Below are 22,471 nucleotides of genomic sequence, written 5' to 3'. Positions count from 1 at the left end.
TGCACGTGATGTATCGTGCTGCACGATATGTATGGTGCTGCACGAGATGTAAGGCATCGTGTTGTACGAGATGTATCGTGCTGCACGTGATTTATCGTGCTGCATGAGCTGTACCGTGCTGCACGAGATGTAAGACATCGTGCTGCATGCTTGCGGTAATGCTGGCTCGTGCTGGACAGCTTTGACATCTCAACTTTATGATGTCGCCGGAACGGTAGAGCGAAGTTGTAGTTGTTTTGTATCAGAATATATGTACCTAATACTAGTAAATATGTACCTAATAGTAGAAAATATGTACCTAATAGTAGTAAATATGTACCTAATAGTAGTAAATACGTACCTAATAGTAGAAAATAAAAATAAGGATCTAAAAATGTTTGAAAGATGTGAGGAATCGCTCGGCGCAGGTCGCAGGAATTTCGTTGACTAGCAGAATTTCAACGGCAGGTAATATCCCATTATATCGGCTAAATGCAATGAGCAGAAGTTATAGGATTAAATAAAGTTTTACCAAAGTGAAGGAGGGTAACGCGCGCCCCAGTGCCTTGAGTGTTAATTGGTATCTTCCTCATAAAATTGCGATGTGTAGTTATTGAATTATTAATTATTAATTAATTAATTATTCTTCAATGTTTAAAAGATTTAGATGTGACGACGTCTAATAGGCTGGTGCCTACTTAACGTTACATGCATTTAACTGAAGCATCCTGGACTAGAAAATATTTTGTTTTAAATTTTTTATATATTAACGATGGTTATCGATAAGATATTTTATCTATAACTTTCATTAACTATTCACTTGATATTCATTGATAATATTCATCGATAATAAACAATAGTTTCCCGCTAACACGAAAATGAGCCTAGATTTTCAAATAACCAAATGAAAGAACCAATTTTTCAAAAAAATTTAATTTTTCAGAGAAACAATTTTTCAAAGAACAAATTTTTCAATGAACCAAATTTTCAAAGAATAACAAATGATCGGATTAATGTGCACCGAATATTGGCTCGCTCATTACGCATGCCCACGCTCCATGCGTTCCCATGCCATTCATGCGTTCACGTCTGACGTTCACATCCGAACAATTATTCTGCTTATTCCACGGGCTGCACGGATCACTGCGTCCGATTGAGCAGGAAACTCGCGACTTCGGTGACTGCACGGCCACTAGAGCCTTGTAGACTGGACTGCACGGCCACTAGGGCCTAGTAGACTGGACTGCACGGCCACTAGAGCCTCGTAGACTGGACTGCACGGCCACTAGAGCCTCGTAGACTGGACTGCACGGCCACTAGAGCCTTGTAGACTGGACTGCACAGCCACTAGGGCCTGTAGACTGGACTGCACGGCCACTAGGGCCTCGTAGACTGGACTGCACAACCACTGAGGCTTGTAGAGTGGACTGCACGTCCACTAGGGTCTCGTAGACTGGACTGCACGGCCTCTAGGGCCTTGTAGACTGGACTGCACGGCCACTAGTATTTATTATTTATTTATTGCCAACAAATTCTAAAATTGCGCATGCTTCCTTGCAGCTGACAATTTTAAGATTAAATTTAAATGCTTTTGTTACCCTGAAAAAGCTCAAATATGTAATTAAATATCATAGACCTGTTATTTTCATCCTTGAAATAGAATATCATGAGCAAGGTTCCAACCACATGAAAATATATTAGTCCTTTAATCTGATAATGTCTCGGAAAATGGGAATTTAATCTTGTGATGCAAGCAGTGCACTGCAGTGTGATACAGGCAGTGAAGTGCAGTGTGATGCAAGCAGTGCACTGCAGTGTGATGCAAGCAGTGCACTGCAATGTGATGCAAGCAGTGCACTGCAGTGTGGTGCAAACGGTGCACTGCAGTGTGGTGCGAGCAGTGCACTGCAGTTGGCTGCGTAATGTACATCAAGGTTGCTACCGCAACACCATATCTACACTACGATATGATGAACAGATATAGAATAGATACGTAGGTACTGCCACATATCACCTTCATTACTAATACTAGGTTGTATTGAATGGTACTCAGGGGCCACACTTTCAAAATTCGCTAAGTGAACGTAAGTACTTACGCTCTATTTTCTTGTTTATGATTGGTGGATTTTGCTTGAAAGGTCGTCAATGATTGGCTGATGAACTTACGATCTCTTAACTTTTTTGAAAGTATAGGCCCTGCTCCCTGCCGCTGAGGTGATATCCTGCGCTGTGGTACTTCAAACAAGCGTTGCGTCTCCGATATAATTAATACCAGCACTATCAGTACTTAATATGTTCTATTATATTAATAACCGGTTATCAAAATTTAAATTCTAATGTTATCTTTCATTCAAATGATTACTGTTATATAAATTTCGACATTATTTTTAATTAAAATATTATTTAATAGTTAGGATATTAATAAATAATAGTTATTAGTTAAGGTCTGCGACCTTGATGACGTCACAGCGGCAGTGACCGACCGTCTCGTGGCGTCGACCAATCAGCGAGCAGCTCTTGCTGTACACCTGCGGGTGGCGGGGGCTGAGGGGGGCAGTTAATTCCCCTTAACAATCAGCAGTGTTGGGGACATGGGTTATTTTGCTTGGTGTGATGCAAGTCTGTCATTTGCATCCTTAGTAATCGGATCCCTTTTATTAAATTTGGGGTTATATAAGCTTCATTTTCACTTGAATTCAAACTTTCATTTTTTTAATATATATATCCATTGTTGGATACATTAATATTGAATGATTATTTATTAAATATTATTATTGGATATTATTTAACATCCATTAAGTATCGTTGAATTTCATTAAAATTTCGTGCATGCTAATCCTTTAATTTGACTTTTGATGCAAAACAGCTGACCTTCTTTTCTTAGATCATTTATTATCTTCAAGCCAGAATCATTAACTAAAATTCCGCCGTAAAAATAGAACCAAGAATTAAAACAATTACATAAAATTATTTATAATAAGGTTTATTTTAATTTTAAATAAATTTGAACACCTAAGTAACAAAGAGCGACCTTCAGTTGGTGCATTGCCTCGCAATGGCAGGTGGTGCGATAGGCAGTCGGTTCACAGGCAGGTGGTTCTCAGGCAGGTGGTTCACAGGCAGCTGGCGCATATAGTATATATGTCCTTCAACAGCAGGTGCAAGAATCGCACCTGTTTCGGAAATCCTGCGTGGCAACCGTCGCTTTAAATCCGAGCTTTAATTCGCGCTACGCAAGCTCAAGGTTGCGGCGATGCAAGGGTAATTTAACCGCGAGTGCTTCGTTGTTAACGGTTAAACGTTGTTAACACAGAACTGGAATTGCTACAAGGCATGTGGGTGATGAATATTTGTATAACCTCTGGCAACATGAGGCGCGAACTTTAAGTCACGATGTGGTTGATAATTAGATAATATAAATATCCCAATTAATTATCTTGAACGTGTTTATACTCGGATCGTCAACGATGTAATCGGAGAGGCTGTTCCACATGTCGGTGATTCCAAGCGAGAAGAAGTGTTGTCGCGGATTAAGTAAAAATCTCATTTGATTAACAAATAACTAATTTCATTGATGAACTTGTATCTGAGCAGCTCGCTCTTAGAGAAAGAGAAAGACGATCTTTCTCTTTAGTATAGTTCCTCCTGTAGCTCCGCTTCATGTGTTCAGGCGAATGTGATTGTTGAATTAGCATACATACCAGTTCGCATGTAAGAAGTTTAAAGCCAAATTTATTCTGTGTTGAAGCCATTGTGTGTTTATTCCAGTTATTATTCGTAAATTCGTTCGTTATCGTTGTAATGACGTTTGTTTGAATGCCTGTGCTGCAATGATCGTCACTACTGTCTGAATGATATCGCCAAGTACGTTTACTGATGCTAAGAGAAACTTTAATTATCATTGATGGCTGGAACGCAGGATCGAGTAAGAGGGAAGATTAGTAGGGAAGCTGAACGGGGGTACGAAGAGGTAGAAGCGAGTAGGACGGTAGGAGGGAGAAGAGAGGTAGGAGGGAGTAGTAGGGAGGTAGGAGGAAGTAGGGAGGTAGGAGGGAGTAGGGACTGTCTCTTATACACATCTAGATGTGTATAAGAGACAGGTGTATATACACACCCATTAGCTGTGCAGTGTATATACACACCCATTAACTGTATAGTGTACACACACACCCATTAACTGTATAGTGTATATACACACCCATTAGCTGTACAGTGTATATACACACCCATTAACTGTATAGTGTATATACACACCAATTAGCTGTACAGTGTATATACACACCCATTAGCTGTATAGTGTAGAATACGGAGACGCGATCGAGAAAAGCAGAGACTGGACATGAAATAAAGGAATGTAAGTACAGGATAAGATGACAGTTCAGTAATAGAATGCAAACTAGAGTCTGGCACCACATCTAGTACAACCTAAATAAAAATATTTGAGCAAGCGTTAGTCGGATAAACTAGACTCCATAGAATATAGTATCTGTCAACGTAGCCGTAATGTATAGAAGAAGGGATACCGCAGCAGTATTCTGGAATACTCGGATACAGTAGACGTAGGGAGATTAGAGTGAAGTATTAGTGAGGTGGCCGCTCAATGAAAAATTTTTTTCAATGCGTCGAAAAATCTAACCAATAAAGTTATTGAAGGAAAAAAATCTCTGATCTTTGGTTAAAGTTGTGTAATGAATACAAATTGATCATTGAATGAAAAAATAAACAGAGAATGCCCTTTGAGTTCGAAGTTGCACGAAAATGTAAAATATTATGTAGCTTTAACAAGTCCTCAAGTTACTTAAATTTCTCGATCACCACTGAAAAGCCTGTGATGAAGAGCAGCTCGCAGCACCGGCATTTGTTGTTTAAATATTATTAATTCTATTATATTTTTAGAGCCAGTAGATCATTTATTTCTAAGTTTACAGCCGTGCTGCCATCTCGAGATTACGCAAGCGTTCACCAACAATAAAGTCTTTTGATGCACGCGTTCAATTTAGAGCGCAAGTATTGTTGTTGATGGCCTCCCTACACCTTAGAGGGCCTCTCGCCTTGTCGGGCCTCCGCCGGGGCATTTCCTCCCGCGTGCCCGTGAGTAGTTGTGGTACCCACACATGGGCAACAAATAAACGAATAATATTTTAGTTTAGTAAAAACTTGATGTATGTGGTACCAACACATGGGCAAAAAATAACCGAAATATATTTTAGTTTAGATAAAATTTGATGTAATTTTTTATGGAGCAGTTACGACGGCATAAATGTTTGTGCTTATATGTTCGTAGAATTGTTAGGTAGGCTATAATGTTTATAAAGGGAGGCTACATATATTCAAATGTGTTTACAATTTTTAAGTAAACTTGCTTACATGTATAAAAAATTTTATGGAATTTCAAAGGATCTGCTCTTTACATCAGTAACTAGGAAATGTTAAGTTGTTTGTGGTATTTTTGCGGGCTATTGACTCGAATTACTAAAATATGGAAGAATCTCAGGCTCAAATAAATGAATTGATACTTCTGTGATACGGTGCGTGATTTACTGTAATCAAATTTTCCGTCAGTAATTAATTTTAAATTCTTGAAGATTATTCCTCAATATTCATCTAAATTATTTTCTTCCCCGCTGATTATGTGATAGAATAGATGAAGTATAAAGGGAATAACTATTTCCTTGCAGACTATTGGTGACTGGCGCTGTCAGGCAACGAGCGCCATGTTGACGAAAGACATGCAATAGTTGCTGAGAACGGCGGCCGGGAGGAAGTTACGAAATGTTCAGCGTTATAGAGAAGTGAACGAAATGTTCAGCGTTATAGAGAAGTGAACGAAATGTTCAGCGTTATACAGAGACGTGAGGGCACCGGAAATGAGATCTTCTTTAACGCCATACACTGACCGATGCACTGGAATTTAAAGCCCATGCCGTGCATGTAAAGGGACGAGTTTTTATGCGGTTGGACACTTCGCAACAGGTAGCCTTACGTGCCCCAGCCTTATATTACCATCGAGGTATTGTATGTTAGCGATGATTACGTTATTATCTAGAAACTAGAATTTGTTTGAAAGTATTAGACTGCGTTTACTACAAACTATTTAAAATGTAATACATCAAATAAAACCGCCATTTTTATACCATCACCTTCCTTTTCAGCAGCAAACTACAGACCTTGTACATGTCTTGTCCGGCTAAAGAGATGAGGTTCGATAATCAACTGGATTAATTTGAGCCGACGCTTTCTAATAGCTGATTCACTTTCTAATAAAGGACTCACTTTCCAATGAACGATGAACAATCACTTTCACCTTCAAAGACGTGAGCCTGGAAGCACTTTGAGGTGTTATGTCGTGCTAGGTTCCAATTAAGGCCCGTATAACCAAAATTCGCTTCAGTGCATGTAATGGCCTAAGTGCACGTAACGGCCTATAAGTACATGGAACGGCCTAAGTGCCCGTAGCGGCATAACTATAAAAATATCGATCTAAGTAAACGTAGCGGTTTATTTCTCGTCTGTGATTGGTGGGTTTGTCTTGAAAAGCTGTTAGTTATTGGCTGACGGAGTGAAAAATGTGTAACTTTTTATGATTGTACAAACCCAGATGTGTACGAAATGAATGCATTTGATGAATTCTGCGAATAACTGTGTAATATGCATGCAATGGACGCACGTGCAGACTGAATGCACCAACAAAATTCATGCACAGAGGCTTAAGAAAAGCAGGTTTAGAGCTCCGGAAACATCTGCATGGACAGAACAGCGGGCAAAAACTCTTATCTGATGCAGCTCCAAGTGCAGTGTGATGCAAGCAGTGCACTGCAGTGTGGTGCAAGCGGTGCACTGCAGTGTGGTGCAAGCGGTGCACTGCAGTGTGATGCAAGCGTTGCACTGCAGTGTGATGCAGGCAGTGCACTGCAGTGTGGTGCAAGCGGTGCACTGCAGTGTGATGCAAGCNTAAAGATCCCACCCTCGTCGGCCATCTCACGCAGCACGCCAATCTTGTGACGCGCTCTCAGTGGGAAGAGCCCCCCGATGTTGGCCAGCAGAATGCCAGACTCTTCCCTTATTGGTGCGCTTACCTGCGTCTCCACCACTCTGCCTGGCGCCCCTGGCCCAGCAGCTCCTGCATCTGGTGTTGAATCATTTCCAGCTGATGCCTCATTTCTAAAAAAGCGCCGTAGGTAATCTCTGGCTCCCCACGTGCGTCCCTGTCCCATGCGCATGGGCCACTCCCTGGGGTAGCTAGGTCATCCCTCCTTCTCCAAGAACTACCCTCCTTACCGCGGTGAGGTGAGGTGAGGACCTCACCCTCCTCAAGCGTTGCACTGCAGTGTGATGCAGGCAGTGCACTGCAGTGTGGTGCAAGCAGTGCACTGCAGTGTGAAGCAAGCAGTGCACTGCAGTGTGGTGCAAGCAGTGCACTGCAGTGTGATGCAAGCAGTACACTGCAGTGTGATGCCAGCAGTGCACTGCAGTGTGATGCAAGCAGTGCACTGCAGTGTGATGCAAGCAGTGCACTGCAATGTGATGCAAGCAGTGCACTGCAGTGTGGTGCAAACGGTGCACTGCAGTGTGGTGCGAGCAGTGCACTGCAGTTGGCTGCGTAATGTACATCAAGGTTGCTACCGCAACACCATATCTACACTACGATATGATGAACAGATATAGAATAGATACGTAGGTACTGCCACATATCACCTTCATTACTAATACTAGGTTGTATTGAATGGTACTCAGGGGCCACACTTTCAAAATTCGCTAAGTGAACGTAAGTACTTACGCTCTATTTTCTTGTTTATGATTGGTGGATTTTGCTTGAAAGGTCGTCAATGATTGGCTGATGAACTTACGATCTCTTAACTTTTTTGAAAGTATAGGCCCTGCTCCCTGCCGCTGAGGTGATATCCTGCGCTGTGGTACTTCAAACAAGCGTTGCGTCTCCGATATAATTAATACCAGCACTATCAGTACTTAATATGTTCTATTATATTAATAACCGGTTATCAAAATTTAAATTCTAATGTTATCTTTCATTCAAATGATTACTGTTATATAAATTTCGACATTATTTTTAATTAAAATATTATTTAATAGTTAGGATATTAATAAATAATAGTTATTAGTTAAGGTCTGCGACCTTGATGACGTCACAGCGGCAGTGACCGACCGTCTCGTGGCGTCGACCAATCAGCGAGCAGCTCTTGCTGTACACCTGCGGGTGGCGGGGGCTGAGGGGGGCAGTTAATTCCCCTTAACAATCTGCAGTGTTGGGGACATGGATTATTTTGCTTGGTGTGTTACAAGGCTGCCACTTGCATCCTTAGTAATCGGGTCTCTTTAACTAACTTTAGGACTATATAAGCTTCATTTCACTTGAACACAAAATTCATTTTTTATATATATTTATTATAAAATACATTCAATAATATTGCATTATTATTAAATATTATTATTGGATATTATTTAACATTCATTAAATTTTCGCGCATGAATTAAACCTTTAATTTGACAGTTGATGAAAACAGCTGATCTCGTCTTCTTAAATCATTCATTATCTTCAAGCCTGAATCATTAACTAAAATACCGCCGTAAAAATAGGTCCAAGAATTAAAACTTTGATATATAAAATTATTTATAATAAGGTTTATTTTAATTTAAAATAAATTTGAACACCTAAGTAACAAAGAGCGACCTTCAGTTGGTGCATTGCCTCGCAATGGCAGGTGGTGCGATAGGCAGTCGGTTCACAGGCAGGTGGTTCTCAGGCAGGTGGTTCACAGGCAGCTGGCGCATATAGTATATATGTCCTTCAACAGCAGGTGCAAGAATCGCACCTGTTTCGGAAATCCTGCGTGGCAACCGTCGCTTTAAATCCGAGCTTTAATTCGCGCTACGCAAGCTCAAGGTTGCGGCGATGCATGGGTAATTTAACCGCGAGTGCTTCGTTGTTAACTGTTAAACGTTGTTAACACAGAACTGGAATTGCTACAAGGCATGTGGTGTGATGAATATTTGTGTAACCTCTGGCAACATGGAGCGCGAACTTTAAGTTACGATGTGGTTGATACTAGATATAATATAATATAATTAGATAATATAAATATCCCAATTTATCATCAAATCATATCATATCCTATTTCATAATAGCATCATAGTGATGTCGGCGCTGAAGAGTAGGCCTGATGTGGCCTGTCGCCGATTTTTGTACTTTTCATGACTTGTCCACAGAAGATCTAAAAAGAGGTCNGACTGGAACGCTGCTGGAATTTCCTAATTGCGATTATTTTTTGCACGAAAATTTCTATTTTCGGCCTGTCGCTGCTGAAGCACGAGACACATTTTACTTTAGCGCGGAGTTTGACTGCCAATTTTACGAACAAATATTACGGGACAAGCAAACAAGAAAAAATTAACCGCATTGCGACGGCACATGAATTATTGTCTTATAACCTTGCAAATGAGCGATATTCGTCAATATAAAATGGTATAATAATCCATATCCATCAAATGATGATTAGCTACCAGATGAATGAGAATCTTACATCGGATGAATAACGATCGCCTTCTGTCAAATAGTCGACGATTATTCAGCATCGATGTGCTGTTATCAATATCTAATTATGCTATACCGTCGTATGACTGATTATCACGAGCCATCATATGGCCGAGGATCAGAATATATTTTTCACCTCTCGTTAGTTTGTTTCGTTACACCAACAATCGCTTTACATGTCGCCGCGTGAGGCTCTTTCTAACACCAACGCTAACTGTTGTATTTTAGAGTGAAACTATTATATATACATTCCCTGCAACCACGTTATCGTTTTCTTGATAAGTAACATATGACATCATGTATAATCGTCATGTATCATGTAGGATCATCATATGTATTGAATATCATGTAAAATCATCATATATCATGGAAGATCATTCTGTATCATATAGGATCGTCATGGATATCATGTAGGCTCATAATAAATCATGTAGAAGCATAATGGATATCATGTAGGATCATCGATGAGAGACGCAGGTCGCGTATTACAGACCGCAATGCCACAACCTACTCCTCACTCATGCCTCCTCAGGTTCACCTTGTGATCTCGCACGTTCATCATCTTCTTGTGTTTACTCTTTTATTTTTATGTGTCGTGTGCAAGGTTTTTTGTAACCTGCGACGAGTTCTGATTTATTCTCATTATTATTTAATAAACTTTTGTAAGTCATTTTTTCGGAGATAAATTTCAATTAATTTTGTTTTCTTCTATAGTCTATACCGTCGCTGTGCCGGCTCTTACTCCAATATTTTAACTGAAGACACTAAGCACATAGAAAAATAACCAAATTTAATGACGTTCAATCACTTTTGGAATGCTAAATGCACGCCAATTATTGTAATATTATAAGAAAAATAAAGCTTTCAATAGGTTCCCTTGAGAAGCAAAGGTCCATCACCAGCCGCGTGCGTCCATCAGTGCTGGAAGTGCCAGATTTTTACTCCAGGGTTCCAGTGACCCAGAGCGCGGGGTCGGCCGCGAGGTTGTCACCTCGTGCGGTCGTGGCCACCGAAGCGCGCTTCCTTCACGTTCCGGCAGACAGGAAATCGAGTTCCTTGTTACGAACAAGACGTGGCAGCAAGAATAAAAGTATATATCAGTATACATACAGTATAATATATAATTCATACTAAGAACAAGACGTGGCATCTTGTATTAGCAACAATAAAAGTATATACTGTAACAGTATACATGCAGTATAACATATAATTCATACTAAGAACAAGACGTGGCATCTTGTATTAGCAACAATAAAAGTATATTTCAGTATACATACAGTTTTACACATATTTTATACTAAAAACAGATGTAACAGCTTGTAATAGCAACAGTAAAAGTATATTTCAGTATACATACAGCATAACACATATTTCATACTAAGAACAAGACGTGGCAGCTTGTATTAGCATGAAACATTAAACATTTTGGTCAGAAATGTCAAATATGCGAGTGCACATTCATTTTGAACATCAATGACTGCGTTTAATATGACATGACTCGATGATGCAGAGCTTCTTCTTTTTTCATGACCCACTTTGAGGTGGATGATAAAATTATAAACTTTTATTGAGCTCATAAATAATTTTTGTTTGGATCGATGAGCGATAAAATAAAAAAGTTTAATTGAAGGCAAGAATCAACAAGATGTACCAATAAACAATATTAAAGTAAAATAATACGTATTATATAATAAATTATTCACGTCAGGAAATGCGTATAATATAATAAAATATTCGAGTAAAATAATGCGTATAATATAATAAAATATTCAAGTAAAATAATGCCTGTAATGTAATAAAATATTTGAGTAAATTACGCGTATAATATAATAAAATATTCGAGTATATTAATACGAATAATATATTAAATATTTAATTAAAATTTGATGGTGCAATGTGGTGCCCGTAATTAAAATCAGATTTCAGATTGCAAAGTATTTCATTCTGTCTATTACGACGAAGAAACTATTTAAATAAATTTCTAAATTTTTTTCTCATCCAAAGATGACTTAGCGTAAGCTACCTGATGAATTTTGATTTAACATATGTTCATTTTTAATGATCTATCATTGCTTTAAAGAAATTTGCCCATGACTAAAAAATTTGAGAAATAAAATATATCTCAGACTCAATGCAATCTTGAAATCCAGACTACTACGAATTTTCCTAATATGGGCAGAGTGGCCCAGTGGTTAAAGTTCAGAGTACCATATTGAGAGCAAAAATATTTTTTACTTGGATCGGTGAGCGATAAAATAAAGATGTTTGATTGAAGGCATGAAACAAAATGACGTTAAGACAATAACAATTATTTGACGGTAAAACCATATGCACCAGTTTCGTCGATATCAAAAGTGTTTCCAGGGATATAAATTTTGATGGACTTGCTGATGACAAGGAATGCGCAAATTTCTCGCATGTGGAACCGAATTCTATTTCCTGATACTTTCCCGCACTGAAGACACAAATGAATGCTTAAACATAATATTATTCTTTCAAATATTGGAAATTTTATTTCAAAATTCAGGTTTTTATTCTAATAAGTGTCCCTCATATCGTTCGTTTCATCACTAATTTTTTAAGTTATATGACATAGAGTTTGTGCCAAAATTTTTACTGGTAATTGTCACTAAAAGGGACCAATGGCGAAATTATCGGTCCCTCGTTTTCACCTTTGTATCACACTGTTGCTGCGCCTAAAATTTAATTGATTTTAGGAGACGGAAAAAATAAATTTCATTCGCTATTGTGATAACCGACAGTGCGGATGACGGAGTTGTTATTGGAAGTAATACTAATAATATTTGGGTTGATGTTGTTTATCGGTTAGAGAACCGATGCCATTCTGTCTTTTCCTGATATAATGTTGCTACAAAATTGCCCGAGAAATGACAATAATCAATCAGTTTGACAAATAGCCACATTGAATTATACTGTTTCATTGTATGATTTTTACTAGTCATTGCTACCCGATTAATGCATGAAGTTGCATCAGCTGTGCTGCGTCACCGTCACGCCGGTCACGGCACTAAAGTCGGTGCGGTGACACGGTGTGACTGACAGTCGCTTCAGTGGCGCATAAGAAGGTGTTCTGGATAGATGACTGATTGGTTTATGATTCCACAGACGATAAGCATTAAGCATAAAAATAATTGTACTTTGTAGCACATTACTGGTGACTTATGCTTATTGCTTATGGTGTGATTCTAATTTCTAGGATTGGCGGCTGCCGGCTAGAGCCTATCACAAGCAGTACTGTTCTGCTGGTAGAGTCTGGACTCTGGTACTACTCCATAGTCCATACTGAAGCATGCCCATAAGCCTAAGGACCTCATTGAATCATACAAGTATACTCATGGCTTATACAAGGTCCCAGAGCCAGAAGAATTAAAATAATTTGAAACAAGAACCAACACCAGGGGCCACACTCACTCAGTGAGTGTGCCAGTGTGGCCTGTGGCCGCCACAGGCCCACAGCTATAAATTGAAAAAACAGCATTGGAACACATCTATGTGTCATGTGACAACATTTCTTCTTGCTTTGAGTCATCATTATGTTGAATAGCCTCACTGTCCCCCACACTCAGGATGATGTATGTTTTCGGTGAATTTTCCCGCGTATTTTCACTTTTTTTAAAGCTATTGCTGTGCATAGTTGGCGCAATGTAATGAAAATTGATTATCTGGTATTATTGCAGATTAACTACATCCAAAAAAAAGGGTGTTTTTTTTTTAATTATATGTTTTTTGGGGTGTAGATTACGAATCTGAAACCCATTTTTGGCGGTCGGCATCGGAAAACCGATTTTTTTCGCGACTTACTAACATGGGGGTTACGTAACTTACGTTACCCACTCACCTTTATTTACTAACATGGGGGTTACGTAACTTACGTTACCCACTCANTTGCACTGGATCACTGAATAATACAGGTTGTACTGTGTAGTCCTGAGTATCACTGACTAGCACTGGGCGGCTGAATAGCACTGGGTAATACAAGGTGGCACTGGGTAATACTGGGTATCACTGGGCGGTACTGAGTAACAGTGGATAGCACGGAGTAGCACTGGAGTAACACTGGCACTAGGGTCACAGCCCTCCAATCAGTAACCTCGGAGCACTTGTCACACATCAATCCAGTAACCAGTAAAACGTGCTAGGATAACCCAAACCTGCCACAATCCAGAGAACCCTCAGTGCATAGGCTACTTTAGTAATCAATGGTCAATACACGTGATCTATAAATGTGATCTGTACCTGCACGTACACACATAGAAGGAATAAGTGTGATCTGGAACGAGAAGAGACACAAGGGATTAGGGAGAAATGCATGAGAGAAGGAATGGCAACACAAAATACATGGAACAAAAAGCCATTCCCTCACAACGTAGTACGGCGCACCGCGCAGGTCGTTAAAATGACAAAATAAATTCCCGCGCACCTGGCACATCTTCCTGACCATGGCCTGTCCCTGGACCCTGATAGCATCGTTGACACTCCCAAGTATGAACATCTTCAAAGGCAGACTGGACTAAGCTATGCACATATGCAGGAGCATATGTTAAGTCTTGTCTTGGAATGCCTAGCAAATTATGGACCAGTAATTTTGCAGGAAATAAGTCCAGCAGGGCAGCAGCTATCTCAATCAATTGTCAGTTATGGAAAGATCTGGTTCCAAAGGCCGGATCCCTTGTGAATGTGAATCAAGTCATGAAAAGTTCAAGAATTGGCAACAGGCCATGGGGCATAGGCCTATTTCTTCAATGCCAACACTTCTATTCTATAGTTATAAACATATAGATCCTTTTGAATGGCTCCCAGTCCTGATCACCGTCCTTCAGGTGCCCTTCACCTTCATGAGTGTACAGGGAGTCTGGGAGACATAGTGGCAAAGCAGAGAGTTTTTTAGACTCTCCCTCAAGTTCAATTTTGAGTCCTATAAGTAGACAAGCAAAGTATCATGGATACCAGCATTATCATACGACATACATAAGAAATTGGTTTAAATCTTGAGTAAATGAGGAGATTAAAAATGAACTGATTTTAAAAAATCTCTGGTTTGTCACTATGCTGGGAGACAGGACTTCTGACTGATCCAAGTCCCAAGTTAGGAATTTAAATAATTACATTTCAGATCAAAGATGGAAACGGGCATGGAATATACGTATCTACTTGGCGAGCCACGACTGAATTTTTTGAGCCATAGTTTTATAGATTTACCAGCCATCATTCCATTTCTTTGAGCCTTGAATTCCTTATCTTGGCAATGAAAAGCCATTTATGAGGCATGTTAATGCAGTCTGATGTGACTGCAACTATGCGCAATCTTCAACAAAACATTTAGGTTGACTTGTTTACATTAGAATAACATTCTGCGTGATATTTTGGTGGGAACATTAAAGTAATGCACAAATGCAGATTGCAGAAGTGGACAATTTTATGATATGTCCTGATCACCGTCCTTCAGGTGCCCTTCACCTTCATGAGCGTACAGGGAGTCTGGGAGACAGGACTTCTGACTGACCCAAGTCCCAAGTTAGGAATTTAAATAGTTCCATTTCAGATCAAAGATGGAAACGGACATGGAATATATCTACTTGGCGAGCCACGACTGAATTTTTTGAGCCATAGTTTTATAGATTTGCCAGCCATCATTCCGTTTCTTTGAGCCTTGAATTCCTTATCTTGGCCATGAAAAGCCATTTACGAGGCATGTTAATGCAGTCTGATGTGACTGCAACTATGCGCAATCTTCAACAAAACATTTAGGTTGACTTGTTTACATTAGAATAACATTCTGCATGATATTTTGGTGGGAACATTAAAGTAATGCACAAATGCAGATTGCAGAAGGGGAAAATTTTATGAAATGACATGTTTGAAAAGTGCGAGCCTTGATTTTTTTTCAATCAAACAAACATTTATGAAGTTTGAGCCATGAGATTTCATAGGTACCTACTGAAATTATATGATGTTAGAGCCACAATATTTCAGAAAAATAAGACTTTTGCAGCCCTGTATGGAAATAAAGCTACGTACTGTCAAATAAACTTTATGTGATGCACAAGTTGTCACAGAAGAATCTGGAATATTAGGCACTAATAATAGGCAGTTTTTTTCCACAAGAGTATGGTAATTATGAAAAGCCAAAGAAACTGATGTAATTGGCCAGATTCACAGTCATTTTTGTCCTTCATGGGTGGCTTCTACCAAATTTCAACTTTCAGTGAGGCAAGCAGGAGAGTTTTTTTTTCATTACCTTACCCTTCCCTGAGCCATACTCTTGAGCATTTAATCCCATAGGATAGTAAACAAAATTTTGAACTAGATCAGCCAATTTGAACAGGACTGAGTCTAAAAATCTCTTTGCTTGCCATTGTGTCTTATAGTGTACTCATTATGTCTAATTATGCAATTTTATTGCTAACAAGATAAGAAATAGTAATTCATATAGTGGGACTCTTGTAGCTCTGAATATGTTGCTGCTAGAATGTTAAATGTAAGTAATGCCTGGAATGTTGCAAATGCCAATGCCACTAACAATGCACAATGGTATATATTTCACCAGTCTTCAAAATGAATTCTCTTTTTCCTAACAAATACAATGGATAAAAAAAATCTTAGTTATTATATAGCAATCAAACCCTACAAATATTAATTCTGAGTTTCTGACCTGTATTACTTGTATATAGTTTTTAGTGATCAAGTTAAGTGGGTAGGTAAGTCAAGTGACCAGGTGGCAGGTTAAGTTAGTACTAGGTATATATCCGCTGAGTGGCAGGCAATTCCTATGCCATTGATGTTGAACATCTCGGAGCAAGATATAGTACTACTATCTGAAGGAGAAAATATATACTCTCAGAAAGTAAATATTTTCTGCAGTTGCTCTGGACAGGAATACTGTGTCGGTGTGCCTTTCTACTAAAAGATTTTGGCTCTGAAGCCACTTGGCATACTGTAGTTTTACCATTACCTACTGTTTAAAGATCAGATTCTTGAGCCCAATGTAGGCAGGTATGTAGGTATATTATTGAGGATTTCCCAGTGATGAGAAATTTAAGATTGAAGCCTTGAAGTGCTGTTTATATATAGGTATATGAAAGTTAATAGCTTCACATTTATGGTTTTTGAGGTTCTTAATTGTAAGAAATTAAATGCAAAATAATCCTTTTTGGTCATTTTATGATGACTCCTCTGAAAAATATTTTCAATAATTAATATGTTAACCAAATCCTATTTTTTCAGATTTGTTGTGTAGACAAATGTCTCCAATCTACTGACTTGATTAACTGTACTCATAACCAGCTCTACAAATTGAACTAAGACAATTCATTAAAATCATTTTTGGAACATTTTTATTGAATGAAGACCACTATTTTAGCTTTTAGTGATTTGATTCTAGTCTTCTGTGATGAAGCTCTTGTGAAATATTTATCTTTGGAAATTAATAGTAGAAATTAGAGACATTCCTGATAGCCAAGTAACACTGTATTTCATTTTTAAGTTTATAGAACTGGTTTTATAAAGAAAGTTTGTTATTTTATTATTATGAAACTTTTTAAGAAATAGAAATAAATTATCACCTACCAAAGAAGTGTGCTTCAAGTTTTAGTTTTATGACTCAGTAATTTGCCACTAAGCTTGCATGAAGAGTCAGTGAGGTTTTGCTCTTCTTGATATTTCCTTTACTGTTTAAAGTGCATTAAGATGAACAATCCATCTCTGGGTGCAATTCTGACTGCAGATGGAGATGTCAGCCCAGGCTATGAAGATATTGTGGAGCCCAGACGTGGTCAGAGCGACTTGCGATGGGCAGCACAAGAATGGCAATCGAGTGGGAGCTTTGCAGGCAGTAAACACGTGTCTCCAGAGCAAGCCATGACTAATATTATGGCTTCAGAAGGCCTGCAAAATATCATGGAGGAGGTTGCCAAACATCGGAATGTTTCATTAAAGGAAGTAAAAGAAGAGTCAGTTGAAATCTTGAAAGTGATGGCACACCAACAAGATATTTCTGCAATCCGGAAATTTGCTTTTTTCCTAGCAAAAATGCTGAAAGCCATGTACAACAAGATTGTTGTTCACAGGCCTGGAATAGAATTACTACGGAAAGCTATAAAGACATGCCCTGTTGTGCTGCTACCTACTCATCGGTCGTATGCTGATTTTATTCTAGTATCCTACGTGAGCTTCCATTACAACTTACCTTTTCCAGTAATCGCGGCAGGCATGGACTTCTACCACATGGCCTACATAGGCCAGCTACTTAGGGAAGCTGGTGCTTTTTACATTAAACGTTCGTTTGTTGACGACGTTCTTTACTGGGCCGTGTTCCAAGAATATGTCAAGATGCTTGTGTGCCAAGAGTCGGCGCCCATGGAGTTCTTCTTGGAAGGCACGAGAAGTAGGACTGCCAAAACCCTACGGCCAAAGTTGGGTCTCTTGGGTTGTGTGTGTCAGTACGCGTGGCTGAAAGACGTGTCGGACGTCCTGCTTGTCCCCATCAACATCTCCTACGACCGCACGCTGGAGGAGGAACTCTACGCTTGGGAGCTCCTCGGCATTCCTAAGCCCAAAGAATCAACTTCAGGGCTTTTTAAAGCTAAACGTATACTGAAGGAAAAGTACGGCAACGTGTTCATCCACATTGGCCAACCTGTGTCTGTGAAGGCTGCCACCAAGGCTTCGTTTGGTCCTGGTATCGTAGACTTCCATTCCGCTCTTTCAGCCGCACAAGTGAGCGAGATTGACTGCTTAGCTCTTCGCTTAGCTCGCGACCAGATGCGTCTTGCTGCCGTTTCTTCCTTCAGCTTCGCGGCTCACTTCCTCCTCATGAGGTTACAAGAAGGAAGCACGACAGTGTCGTACTCTGAGCTGCTGTGTACTGTATCTGAGATGCTCGCGTCAGTGGCAGACAACACGCAGGGTTCTTGTTGCACTCTCATGCTTGGAGGATTTAGGGATGCTGGAGAACTTGACGCGTGTCTGAGGTACGCGTTTCAGGTGCACTCTAACCTCGTGTCACTCCAAGGTGATGCTGTGTTCTTCTCTCCGTTCCTGGCATCTGCGGCAAGTAAGAGAACAAATCTCGACGAATCTCAGAAGAAACGCTTTGTGTTGCACTTGATGCTGCAACATTATGCCAATCAAAGTATCCATGTGCTGTTGCCGCCCTCTCTTCTATGCTTGGCTGTTTCGTGTTATGGCTCTTCGGCCTCCTCATCCTACTCCGCAAATTTTGATGTTGCTCTGGAGCGCTACTCTAAACTATTGCAGTTATTCTCTTTCGAATTCATCCCACCGGCTGACAAGAAACAGAGCTTCGACGAGGCTGTCGCGAGATTAGTCAAGAGTGGATGTGGCCAAAGCGCGGACGGTGTTCTCACTGTTCAACACACCTCGTCGCCGACTTTATCTTCCTTTTATTGGTCTTGCTTGAAGCCTTTGGTGCTCACGTATCGCACTGCCATCACAGTAGCGCTCAGGAAAGAATGGTCTGACGAACCATCCTTGGTAGCAGCAATACGAACGGCAATATTAGAGCACTTCACTGAAACCGACGGAAAAGATCATTCAGGAGAGTCTCGGTCATCCTCTACCCTGTTCTCTGCTCTCTCGTTAGATGCCATCAAGAACTCGGTGCGAGCGCTGAGCAAGCTAGGTGCTCTGCGGTGTCAGAAGAGCCCAGAAGGGGGCGGTGTGATCCCATGTCGTCGTCTGCTCAGCGAAACTTTCGACCTACTGACGCGGGAAGACCTGCCTCCTCCAGCGCGGTTGTAAGCCTCAATTTTTGACGACCTGAATGAGAAGAAGCGCATCTGTTGAAGCCGGTGGTTGACCTATCGAATGAAGAGAATTCGAGTATTAGGTATTTAATTCTTGCATTAAATTGTAAATTATTAGGTTCCTAGTGAAGCTTAAATTCAATTTATGAGTCTGGAAGCTTTTGTAGAATAACTCATTGGTACTGTTCTAAGGATTTTATTGTATTCCATCCGAGAATCATGTTCGTTCATAGATAATTTCATGCAGGTTGCAAAGCAAGCAAGGTCAATGCTAAGCGGATGGGCACTGAAACTTAAATGGCATTTTTGACAGAATTTATTTCCGTGAACCAAAGAGCCTGTATGGTATTTTATTGAATTCAAGCGATCAAATGTTATGCGAGTCAACATACTTTACATCGTTGTCGTTTTTTTTTTATAATCCAATTCATTTTAATATATTCTTGCCATTCTAATTAGTAATAGCCTTTCTTAGCAATTGCAATTGAACATACTTTACATCGTTATGTCGTTGTTTTTTATAAAACCAAATCATTTTTATATACCTATTCTTGCTATTTTAATTAGTAATAACCTTTTTTTAGCAAATGCAATTTCATGAAAATTCAAGCGCCCAGGTTACTCCATTGCTATGAAATATAGTCAATTTTTGACTCTGAACAGAATGTCATTGTGAAGATCTCTCGTTCTGCTCATCTCGCCGAGCCTTACGAGCTTAGGATTCAAATTGCAAACAACTTCCATCCTGTCTTTTGATATTATTGATAATATTAGTATACAATGTCACTAATGATATTATTAGTGAAAAATTGCCCTTAAGATATTTTAATATCTGACGTCGGTTATGGTAAATCACAGGAATACTCTTTTAATTCGTTATTTACATAGGTATAAATGTTTACTTTGATTTTCATCACAATTAGTTGGAATGTCGCGCATGTCTGAAGAACATTACGAGTTAAGGAAGAAGTGTTAGGAGCAGGTTAATTGCGCCATTTTTTGAACGGTGAAGATTGTTTCCCTTCATGATGTCCTGTTATCAAACTGTGACAGTAATGTTGTACAGTTGTGTCATCACGATGTGATTTTATTGGCGTTCAGTTGTTGCGTCACGATATGACATTAGTGGCGTCCACTTATTTGTCTGACTGTGGCAATTGTAATGTGCATTTCATAGCGAACTTTACAATGCATTTTTGGAGCTGTCTATTTTGTCGACTTTTCAACATGTAGATTGTTGGTGGTACATTTTTTTAATTTCATGGATTTCACTCATTATATTCTCTTAACAAGTTAATTTTGATCATTCAAGAATAATTAGCTGTATTTTAATACTACAATTTTGGTCACTTATTGCGTGCGTTGGCGTTGCGCCAATATATTCTGTTTTCGACTTATTGTTTTTGTTCACTGAAGAATTATTAGTTTTGTTAATGTTCGAATCCTTCCATATATTCCGCATATAGTTTGATCATAGTTCAATACTGGTTTATCAACTTCATTTCCTGAACGAATTTCTCGTAAAATTTTATTATCATCCCTAGAATTTTGTCATTTTCAACGTACTGAGCTTCAGCGTACGATAACCCGACAGATTTGCAAAATGCATACCTGAATTAATGGCATTTCCAGCAGTGAAGAATGTATTGAGAAATAAATTAGCTCGGTACTGTAAACTTGGCTTGGTGTGCCGCTCTGAGAGTTCTTAAGACTCGTCGTATTTTTTAATTCACACTTGGCCCACGTAACGTATTTTACTGAAGCTCGTTTTAATTCTGTAGGTACTTCGGGGCAGGTCTTCTGAGAATTACGCTACCTTTTACTTGACCAATTGTTTTTTAGCATCTCAATGTCAAGCCTGTCGGAGAGATTTCAAGTTGTAGAAGCTTTTCTTGCATCTTTTTTTGTTAAAATTCCCAATTTTTTTTAATACTTGCGATTTGCTATCAGGATATTGGTCCTGAAATATGTTGCTCAATGTTTCAACAGTTGGTAATTTAAGGTGGGCATTTCCTTTAGATATTTTCGATTTTCCATATAATTTTGTAAGATTCGATATTTTTGGTTCATATCATCTATTAAGAATTAGAAATTAGCTAATACCGCGATAAATAACCTAGAATACGGTAACCGTTTAGAGGTACTTGGCTGCACATGACTCGGAATGTACATTCTTACATAAGCGACAGTACATGATTCAGGGGTATTTAAAGATAGCGAGGGTTTATGTGTATACATATGTTAAGGTTCCAGGCGTGGTTGCGAGTTATAGGGACACTCGTCGGTGTTTCATACGTTTTATTAAATCAAGTTTTATGGACGCATTTTTGTGGTGTCTTAGCTTTACTTTTGATTTACATTGCGCGACTGATAAAACAGCAGAGATGCGAATGTGCTGAGGTGCGTTTAGCCTGAATGATGACTTCATAGACATATTGTGTGATACCTGATTGTGAAGCAGTTGTTCATACATACAATGACGAATGACAAGTCATTGAATCAAATGAGGTTTACTGACCTTACTATTATACTGATTACTTGTGAAGTGAAGGATCAAGTCACTAAGACTTCATACGGGGTGTTAGCGGTGCCGGACAATGTGATCTCTGTTCAAAGATATTTGTTCTCGGGAATTGTCTTGTTTATTTTTCCACATCGGACGAATTAAAGCGTCGCACGCCGAAGCTATCAAGGCTTCATTTCGCGCGCTTGTTTATTAGCTACTTCTTATCCGATGCAAACTTGGTTCTTATAACATTAGTAGAATAAAGGAAAGCATTCAGCAATCTCTTGTCAATAGATCGTTTAGGGTCGACTGGCAAAATCGTTTATCACTAGCTTATCCATTACAGCAAAAAAAAAGGCTATTTTTAATCGGATTGTAAAGCCTGCATATGTCACAAAGATTTTCAATCTCGCTGCATAGGTAACGAATGCAAATGAATTGTAAGGCATATATTAGTTTTATTGTTGTACATCAAAAGTGCATAAAAAAGTTTCACAACCACTTAATCTATAATGGAATTTCAAACACACATTAACACATAACATAGAAAATGCAGTCTTTCCCAGAACATCAGCGCGGTCAACGATGAAACTTGCCAACCCAAGCTACTGCTATTTTTCGAGAAAGCTTCAAATCTAGCGACATATGTTC

The 22,471-nt window shown here is 39.2% G+C and overlaps 1 protein-coding gene across 1 annotated transcript; it reads left to right on the top strand.

The window, feature by feature from the left end:
- Positions 1-16,772: 16,772 nt before the first annotated feature.
- On the top strand, positions 16,773-21,948 carry LOC108673641 (dihydroxyacetone phosphate acyltransferase-like). Its single transcript, XM_018161501.2, has one exon. It carries the CDS (start codon positions 17,237-17,239, stop codon positions 19,307-19,309), a length of 2,073 nt encoding a protein of 690 aa, XP_018016990.1. The 5' UTR covers positions 16,773-17,236; the 3' UTR covers positions 19,310-21,948.
- The last annotated feature ends 523 nt before the right edge of the window (positions 21,949-22,471 follow it).

The sequence above is a fragment of the Hyalella azteca genome, unplaced genomic scaffold, assembly GCF_000764305.2.
Source record: "Hyalella azteca isolate HAZT.00-mixed unplaced genomic scaffold, Hazt_2.0.2 contig17334, whole genome shotgun sequence".
NCBI classification, from domain to species: Eukaryota; Metazoa; Arthropoda; class Malacostraca; order Amphipoda; family Hyalellidae; genus Hyalella; species Hyalella azteca.
The sequence above is the reverse complement of the archived record's forward strand: the minus strand, read 5'-3'. Positions and strand labels throughout refer to the sequence as shown.

Bases quoted from the DNA above. Each gene is read 5' to 3' on its own strand.
- LOC108673641 (XM_018161501.2), top strand. From the start codon at position 17,237: ATGAACAATCCATCTCTGGGTGCAATTCTGACTGCAGATGGAGATGTC.